This window comes from Gouania willdenowi, chromosome 7 (assembly GCF_900634775.1).
Source record: "Gouania willdenowi chromosome 7, fGouWil2.1, whole genome shotgun sequence".
In the NCBI taxonomy this organism is placed as follows: Eukaryota; Metazoa; Chordata; class Actinopteri; order Blenniiformes; family Gobiesocidae; genus Gouania; species Gouania willdenowi.
Window position 1 is genome coordinate 33431663 of NC_041050.1, and position 10167 is coordinate 33441829.

The 10167-nt window shown below is 35.6% G+C and overlaps 1 protein-coding gene across 1 annotated transcript; it reads right to left on the minus strand.

The window, feature by feature from the left end:
• Window positions 1–2077: 2077 nt before the first annotated feature.
• srm (spermidine synthase) lies at window positions 2078–8742 on the minus strand. The gene is made up of 8 exons (XM_028453238.1): window positions 8523–8742; window positions 6915–7035; window positions 6741–6833; window positions 5428–5581; window positions 5153–5236; window positions 4923–5068; window positions 3064–3186; window positions 2078–2949 (listed from the first exon to the last, which is right to left on the minus strand). The coding sequence occupies exons 1-8, from the start codon at window positions 8651–8653 to the stop codon at window positions 2932–2934; spliced, it is 870 nt and encodes a 289-aa protein (XP_028309039.1). The 5' UTR covers window positions 8654–8742; the 3' UTR covers window positions 2078–2931.
• Window positions 8743–10167: the final 1425 nt, after the last annotated feature.

Here is a 10167-nt window from a genome sequence, read left to right on the forward strand (position 1 = left end):
GTGTATACATATTCCATTCATTTTCCCATCCACACTGTGGAACTTCATGATGATGTCATAGGTTCTCTCCGAACCCACTTCATGATGTCATCAGTGTTCCAATTAGAAAAAGAAGAACAAAAATATAACTGGCCCTCACAGAGCATGATTTGTAACAAGGTTGCAATATTTGACAATTAATAATGTAATTGTTATTTCAAATGCTCAAGGTCTGTTTTGATTATCAATGACTCTAATAATATATAAAATCAATGTAGGACTACAACATAGGGTGGAAATTACAATATGGGTGGAAATGAGCTGCTTGGTAGAGGTCTGCGCTCTGCAAATGCTTTTCTAGTTTATTTTAAAATATATATAATATTTCAAAATGCAGTGTACTTTCAATGACAGTTGTCTGTGACAATGATTTTTTTAATGTGTAATTACAATAAAAAAAATTTTAAAAAAGTATTTAGCTGTTACTTTTCAGCCTGCTACACAGGGTTCAGATAATGCCTGCATTCTTAAACATAAACGCTAAATTAATCATTAACAATGCTACACAATCCTGGAATGGCAAACAGGGGTTTTTAAAGTTCGACGATGATATTAAGTCTGCATTTTTGGCCATTAGGTTGTTTTTTTCCTTCCAAACATCTAATAGTTTTAAATAAAATTAGATCAGCACCAAATACACGATTTATTGTTTCTTAAATGCAGAATCTACTCAGTAGGAACTAATGTTTGTGAAGGAAAATAAAGGTTCCTGATTTCTGTTAATCAATAGCAGTGAAGGACCGCAGCGTTAGAAATTAACGCTACTGTGCATTCATTCATTCAACAAAAAAAGGGTGTGCACAATACTTTAGGAGAACTGTCCCACAACTACAAGACAATGATTAACAACCTTGATGTTTTGGTTGAATCAGGATTTACAGACTGAAACAACAACCTTTATTTAACCTACAGGTGTCCCAGTGCAGGATCAAGTGATATTACTCAGAACAATAGTCAGCAACAGTAGGTATGAGAAAAGTTGACTGGTTTATTATTAACCAATGGGTTATAGAAATTAACCTTAAACATAGGAATATTCTACAATTGAATAAATGAACATTTAATTAAGAAATCTTGAAAAATGACATCAATAAATCCAATAAATGGACTATTTTTATTACACAATAGATGCAAGCTCATATGATACTAATAATTTTGCTAATATCGAACCAATATCCAGTATAAAATATTGGACTGGGACACCCTTAGTTTAAGTTCGTCTTTTGCAAAACATAAAAACGTGTAAATAAATCAAAAATTGATACCAAGTTCTTGGGAGTCATAATTGACTATAAAAACACAAATTATAAAAAAACAAAAATCTCAAAAACAGTGTTTGGTGTGATATAAAACAAAAGATTTACTTTGACATATTGTTTAAAACTCTGGGGAACCACTTTTAAAACCATAGTAAATGATATTGTTTTATTGCAATAAAAGGCCATACGATTGATAAACAATGCAGGATATTATGACCACACACATACATTATTTGTTAAATCAAAACTTTAAAATGTAAAAATATTGTTCATTATAAAATAACACAGATAATGTTCAAAGCAACAATAAATACTCTTCCAGAAGGCGTTCAAAAATTATTTTCACTACAGACCAGCAAATACAGCCTAAGAGATCATTTTGTTTATTTTACCAAAAGTAAGAGTAGAAGTTAAACGTAGATGTCTGTCTAATTTTTTTCCAAATAGTTATTAGTTATGTGAAGCAATAGAAATACATTTGTGTTCTTTGATAAATGTTGTCTATAAAAGAAAGTACTCACTGTATGTATATATATATATATATACAGTATATATCGTTTTGTTTGTATTATTTGAAAAAAGGCAACTCAAATGTACTTGCTGAATGCTTACATTTCTTTTGTGTGTAATATTAGAAAAAGGCAACTTCAATATTATGATTTATGTTGGTCATATATGAATTTTTGCTTCTGCCTGTTTAAGTCTTGTTTTAAATTGTGATTTATGTTTGCATATTTTTTAGTTAGACTGAAACAAACAAATTGAAACTGAAAAATGTATATATTGTGTAGTCATTTTTAATAGAGTTCATAGATCATATAAAAACACAAATTCATTGCTCGGGTATGACACAGTAAAGATGTCTCTAACAGAGAGCATAGATTAGGAAAATCTGAGGTGAACTCAGAGAATAAAGCTTCATTATACAATACATTTCTATTAACAGATGAAAACAACATCTAGCAGCAGAACAACAAGTGTAGACTCATTGCAACATAAAGTTGCCTAGTGGTCAACAGCCAACACTGCAGGGTATCACTGACTGTACGGCCTTTATTTCCACACTTCAGGCTTATCAAATCATATATTTATACGATTACAGTCATCATTGAGGCAAGCTAAATATTGATTCCTTATATGAATATTAAAAAAAGGATAATTCTGTGTTGAAAGTCACGAGCTTTCGTCGATATCATCTGCATGATACATAATTACTGAGTGGATTTGTACCTTACCCAACAACAATGACTTCAGGCACTACAGAGTACATAAGGAGCACAAACAAGTCATAAAGATAAAAATAAAATGATATTGAACATTATGACTAAACAAACTGTATATATTCATACACACATGGTAGAGCATATACTCATATAATGTACTGTTTACATTAGACAAAGACAAAGGGTTTTGTGAAAATGAGGTCCGATTGGGTGACAATAATCATCCGTTCTGTAGTCGTCACAATGTTCAAAAAGAAGTTATGGGTTAATCAGAGAATAAGAGATTTTTTTCTGGACAAAGACTAAAGAAACTGGACATGAATCTGATCATCAAGTCCATTCAAGGTTAATTCAAGGTTGTTTCGGTTGTTCTGAGGTCCAAGTGAAAAACAAACATGAGGTCGAGTCAGTTAAGCTTCACTGAGAACCTGCAAATGGTTGAGAAAAATCAAAGGTTTTAAGTCGATAGTTATATATTAGCAACTGTGAACAACACTGTCAGAATTACACACCAAGCGTACTCGAACGTGTCATGAACGCACCTTTCTCGCAAACTCTGGGAGGATGAATGAGGCTTTGTGAATGTCAGGGTTGTAATAACGAAGGTTCATGCTTTCCATTTCTCCTCCTGACAAAGAGTTCACGGGCTCCCGGAAATTTGTTTCCTGAACAGATGAAATACAGAAAGCAAAAAAAGTAGGTTTTAAAGCTAAAACTAAATACATTAAATAAAGATGGGTTACAACTAGGGGTTGACGATATGGAAAAAATACATATCAAAATTTTTTCTTTGTAAAAACAGACACGATTTTATCGCGATTTTTTCATTTAGATTATTTTCAAGTTATTTACCAGTAACACAAACCAATTCACCTACTTAAAATCATCGCCCTAAATGGAAAAATAGGATCAAAGACCATTTAAGGCAGGGTACTTACAGTGCATACATTTTTAAGTATTTTATCAAACTGGTTCCAAGTACAATTAACATCAAACAAAAAGGCTGACGTGCTAAACTTCAAGTTATTTTAGTCACAGTCTTTTTACTTAGTTTAACTTTTCTGTACTTCAAACATCATAAAGTGCCATTTGTTCTTCATACACATGCCCAAAGTGTTTTTTTCATTGATTCCCTCAATCGTTATTTAGTGGGTGATTTGCTCCTTCCTTACTGCAAAACACCTCGCTCCAATTTGGTAACGCGTACCCACTTTGATGACGAATTTGACGCAGCACTGAGCTGGAGAAGCTGCGTCTCCAGGAAGCTCTCTGCCGTGATTGACATGTAAACATGAAACACGGAGGTGATCAATTCAGCGTCCTTCGCTCAGTGCTATGTATGTATTTTCTACAGTCTATGTATGTACCGGCGAACGCCCCGCCCCCAAGCTCTGTCTCGTGTTTATAAAGCAGCATGAGCTTGGCTACGAAGTGGGTGGGAGGAGGGCGGGCCGTCCTCTAGCCCTACGTCACCGCGCGGGGAGGAGGAAGTCAGTGTCCCATCTATAGACACGCCCACTCATGAATATGCATAAGTAGGCCGCAAATCAGCCTGTTTGTGTAGAGTTGCTCAGAAAGTGACTTTTCAGGGGCTAAAACTCTGGAAAACAGGAGAGTTTGGGAAAATAAACTTCAAATACTATGTTTTTGGGGTTCTTAGAACAAATAGAGATGGGTGAAAAATAGCATGATATGGGACCTTTAACTAAAGTAGTGTAGCATTAGCAACACTTGCTACATAACAGGGCAGCAGATCAGTCTAGTAATTTCCATTTGTTTTTGAGCCAACACACTCATGTCAATAAAATCCTACTATAAGCAGTGTTTTGAACCCCTCATTTCCCACAGTTTAGACAATCATATTATTTACAAGATAAAAAATACTGTTACATTTGGTTACATTAGGCCTGAGTGATATGGACCAATATTCATATCTCAATATTTTTCCTCAAAATGATGATAAACAATATAAACTCGATTTCTTAAATTTTTTTCACAACATAGTTTTACAAGAAAATCAATAATGGGTCAGAGTCAGGGGAGAAAAATGCCTCAAAGACCCTTTTTTTTTTTTTTTTTTTCAATCACTAGCAGCACAATATCAAAATTTTGTACCACTTTTGATTTTTCCTTCATTAGGGATTATAGTGTTGCTTCTTTCAGGGCAGCTCTGAATTGCTGAAAGTAGTTCTTAAACCACATTCAGGACGTGGTCCCTTAAAGAAAATCACAGCCTGGAGGGGTCATGTGAGAGGTGTTTGGCCTCAAACGTCTCTTAGCGCAGATCATAGTCATGTTTTAATCCTTCACGATCTAATATCGTCAGAGCACACCCCCCTAGTTGCAACTGAAGCAAACCATGGTCATAAAATACAAACTTTATCCAGACATGCAAACGCACAGGATTTTTACTGCAGAGCATGAATCCAATTTGTCCACTGGGATAAGTTGGGATGGTGCTGTAAGCATAGTCCACAACGGGAAACAATGTCTTGCAGAAGGTTCTCATCTCCTTTATCAGCTCTAAATGGAGCCACTGGCACTCGCCTGTCAAAGCAACACATGAGCAGAAAAAAGACGTCATCATTTTATTTCACGTTCGCACAAGTTGTCACTTTAAAACAAACTTACCCTGGGAACAAAGAATCCCTCCACTTCTTAAAGCTGCTTTCATCAGCTGATAATAAGACTCCTTAAACAAACTCTCAGCCGGTCCTGCAAGAACACTTTATCCTGAATAAACATTCCCATGGCAACAGACATTACAGCAAGATAAACACAACTCTTTACACACAATAAAATAAACCAAACAATGGTCAAGGAAGTGTTTTTGTCAATTAATTCCAAAGATTGTTTATCCTCAACAAAAACAAAAAAACTAATATTGGTCAAAGAATGGCACCTACCAACAGGGTCGGAGGAGTCTGTTATAATGATATCAAAGGCATCCTGGTTCTGCTTCATGAATTCAAAGCCATCTCCAATATGGAGGGTGAGCTTTGGACTGAAGAAACCTTTGGCCATCCCTGGGAGGTACTTCTTTGAAACATTAATGACATCCTGAAGCAGAAACGTGTTCACACTGATGAGAGGAGGCGTCACTCAGGGACAGCGGGGGGCGGGGAAACAAAAGCTGCAGTAATGCATGTTTAATACAGATGTCCCCACTGCAGCTAGGGCACTATATGTATGCATAGCAAGCATTGGCAATCACGCTAACATGGCCTGATGTTTGCTGAAGGGTAATAGATGTTTGAGTGTAAATCATATCAGTTAGAACCAGAGGAGAACAGAGGAAAAAATATGGACGTCAAAGCGTAAACACACAAAAGGATTCAACATTCATGCCTACACACACTTACTCTGATGTAAAAGGTGCTTTAAACTCACCCATTGAGTTAATAAGTTGTTAAGAAAATAATCAAATAAAACATGTACAGTAGCTGCAGATATGCACGTATTGAAGTTCAGATGTACTGAAAAACAGCCGTTCCGTGAGTATGCGGGCAAGTTAATCGATTTCAAGACAAGCGCGCTGACTGCGGAGTTTGTTCGTGTCATCACAACATCCTGCTTTGGTGAGAAAAACGTTTTGGATGCAAACCGAAATTTTCGGCTGAAAATGTTCAGTGGGCGGAATTTTGGTGAATCACTAGCAAATAGAAAAGGCTGCAATATCAGTATCAATATCAGAAGTGAAAAAGTTGCATGAGGACACCTAGTTGAGTTTCATTTGACACCCACATCCACAGTCACTACATTAGCGTAGGGCTGCACGATTATGGCCAAAATGAAAATCACAATTATTTTTGATCAATATTGTAATCACCAATATAATCACATTATTTATCTTGTTAGGGAAAAATCTGTATTTCTTTTGCAGTACCTTAAATAAAAAAAATTAAAAAAACAATATAAGAACAGTTCACATAAAATGAAGCTTTAAACAAAAATCAACTTCAAAAAAAGAAATTAACCCAAGAATGTAAACTGAATAATTACACTATTGCAGAGTACTTTCACAAAATGCAATTCATTGGAAACTATACAGCTCACAGTTCTCATTAAAATCCACCAAATGACTCAGAGTTGCCGCTGACTAATAGTTGAGAAAGGGCCTGCTTTGATATACAGCAGAGCACATATTTTAAATGTAAATATTGCCGATGATCAGGTTAATTGCGCAGCCCTACATGAGTGTGAGTTTTGCTCCTCTCACCTCATCTATCTCACACAAAACCACCGATTCCACCAGAGGATTCTTCACCACCTCCCTCAGCACTCCTCCATCTCCTCCACCGATGACCAGAACCTGCACAGCAGAAGAAGAAGAAGAAGAATGCTGAACATGTTGATGTGAAAACAACAGCCAACAATGGATGTTATGACATACCTTCTTGGGGCAGGGATGGCTGCACAGAGGAAGGTTGGCGATCATCTCTTGGTAGGCGAACTCATCCCTCTCTGTGCACTGGATGACGCCATCAAGCACCAGCACATTCCCATAAGTCTTACTGGAAAACAGCCACAACGAAGAACATTATCAGACCTAACCACTAACCAGGGTTGGGGTCAATTATAGATGTAATCACCTATTTTATAATCAATTACAATTATGGTGTATTCTTAAAAAATCTGTTGCTGTCATAATTAAATTGTAATTGAGTTCAGATAATTGACTTTGTAATTGTTTATTGCCATGGAAATTCTCAAATATTATTTAATGTAAAACTGGGAAACCATGGTACAGTTCTGCACATATAGTGAACAATTATTAAAATATGTTTCATATCAAGCTAGTGCTGCACGATTATGGCCAAAATGATAATCACGATTATAATCACTATTATTGATAATGTTAGGGAAAAATATGTGTTTTTATTGCACTACTTTTAAACAAACAGTATGTTTACAGTGCAAACTTAAAGGCAGGGTGGGTAATTTTCCAAACTAGCATCCTCTGAGTGCTGCACTTTTACTCACCCCCTCCTTTCTGTACTCCTTTTAAAGCCACGCCCCTCACTCACATGCACGAGCGCCGGAGCTCCAGAAGCGGACCTCAGCTCATCACTTGTATTGTGTAGAAACTACGTCATCTCATTCAGCAGTAAGTAAACACTAAACTTTATCAATATATATATTAAAAAATGTGACTAAAAACTCAGTTTTAACTCCATCACCGGTGACGCACTTTGAGCGTTGGCAAGTGCACATGAGGAGTCAAGAACGAGCAGGGAGATGTGATTGGTTAATGAAAAACTAACCGTCTTTTTTCATTGGTCAAAGTGTTTACAGGTTCACAGCTGCTACAGGTTACAGATTTTCTTCGTTCCTTTTTCAGAGCCCATAAGATCTTAATTTCTGTCAGGACATAAAGACAATTTCTACCAAAGATTTGAAAAGTGTATCTAGAAGAAATTACCTACCCTACCTTTAAGTTTTAAAATGAATGGAATTATACTTGGAAAAAAATTTACTAAAAAACAATTACCCAAAGAATTTAAAATGTACCAAAGGCTAACTGAATAAATACATTATTACAGAGTGCAGCGCCCATATTTTTTAATGTAAATATTGCCGACGATCAGGTAAATTTAATCGTGGGAACCAAAATCGTGATCACGATTAAAATTTGATTAATTGTGCAGCCCTATAACAAGCTTTCTCACATTATACCACTTTTAAACATAAACCTAGGGGTATACTGACACATAAAATTCTCATATGCCTACACCAAAAATATTAAAACCTATATTTTCATTGATTAGAAACCCTAACAAGGTAACCAACAGATAGGAAAGAAATTAGATGATATATTTGTTTTATGTGTATTTTACAGCTGATTTAGGCCCCATTGTCATTGACCAATTAAAGCCTGTTTAATGATCCACATCATACTTTAACACGAACACGCTTTTAATAACATTCCTGGCTATATTTCTATGAAAGGAGGGAGATGTTGCTAACAGTTAGCAGCCTCATGTTTGCGTGGCGCACTCACCTCTTAAAAACCATAACATCCTGAAAGCTAGACTTCTGGTGATAGAGCACTTCCTCCACCTGGAGGCTCATCGCCTGCCCAGGCCACAAAGCACACGACTCCGTGAACCATCCATCTTTAATGTGCTCCATGCCAGCCGCCTGCAGCCGCGAGTTACTCTAACGTGTGTTTGGAAAGTGTGGCACTGTGCCGGAGTTACTGCGTCTGCGTCACGCAAACTTGCTGGTCCGCCCTACAGCAAAACTGTGATCTCTTGACGTAGCAGGGTCGCAGTTGAGCGAACCAATAGCGTGGCAGGATGGCGTAGGATTGTTAAGTTAGTTTGACTTCACAAACGTAGCCCCGCCCCTTAGCCTGAGCAGGGAAGCCGAGGGGGAAGCCCACGTGCAGAAAAAAAAGCCTAATAAGGTTCTAATGCGCCTGCGCTGATTCCAGTCAACGTTATCACTATGGTTATCAAACACAAGCAATGTTTGTAGAGGTTTAATTACATTTTATATCCACAAATCCAAGTTTGTTGACTCGAAGCCTTTCCGTTATTAACTGCAATACAAATCTATATGGAGTATTAAAGCTTGTATGTTACAAAAAAAAAAAAAAAACACTGAACCATTTCATATTTTAGATAATATATCGCCTAATATATATATATGTTTTTTTTTTTTTTTTTAAGTATGCTCATTTTCCTGTCATTATCCTTAATAATTAAGGCAGAGTTAACTTGAGTTGATATTAAATCAATTAGTTATTTTATTAATTTTCTATCTACCCAAATATATAAGTTTTAACTGGGCATTTTGAGACAACCAAAAAAACCATTGCCCATATTATTAATAAAAATATTTAATCTGTTTTATAATCTATTCATTAGATTTTTAAGTGTTTGATTCACCTCTTTATTCCTGACCTTACTTTAGTTATGTACATTCTCATCATTTTTTTTTTTTGCACCCTCCTTTCTTTTAGAATAAAAAAAAAAACTTAATTTGTCATTTCTCTCTCTGCAATTATTTTTATGTTTAATAGAGAATTCCAGAAAAAAACATATCGTCTGAATGTTATACTGTACATATTTCAATGTTTCAGTTTTTCCTTCTTTTGTTGGTAAAGTAAGACGTGGTTCAGGAACATAACAATGTACCAGTAATACTGTAAGATACAATGAACGCATTTTGCATTTTATTCTCACTGTTTTCATTAGCAATAACTTTTTTTTTTTTTACACAATCCTTTCATTTCCACTATTTCTATTTTATCTTATTGACCAAACTGTTCCCTCCTTTTTCAATAACCTATTTAAAAGTAAAAATGCACTCCAAGTATTTTCATTATTTGTGTAAAATAACATCTTGCAGTTTTAATTAAACACCCTCTTCCATTTCTAACAAAACTTGTTTTTTTAGTTTGGTTTTAAACATTCCAACCGTGTCATGTGTGATTAATAGGTACCCTCTTATTTGCAGTGATGTGCAACAGCCCATGTAATAAGCACAGCATTACCTCTACGGTTTGAATAACTAAAATATTGATTCCTAATGTGCAATCTTTGTGTTAGTTGTAGTATGGTGGTAGTTAACTTCTGCTTCATAAGAACTCTCAAAAAGCTTTTAAAAAAAAAAAAACTGTCTCAATCACCCTGAAACCT

Coding starts and splice junctions, on each gene's coding strand:
- srm (XM_028453238.1), bottom strand. CDS start 8,653: ATGGAGCACATTAAAGATGGATGGTTCACGGAGTCGTGTGCTTTGTGG. Junction 5,582..6,740: donor TTTTGTGTGAGATAGATGAG/GTGAGAGGAGCA, acceptor TTTCTGCTTCAG/GATGTCATTAATGTTTCAAA. Junction 5,069..5,152: donor AGGGATTCTTTGTTCCCAGG/GTAAGTTTGTTT, acceptor TTGCTTTGACAG/GCGAGTGCCAGTGGCTCCAT.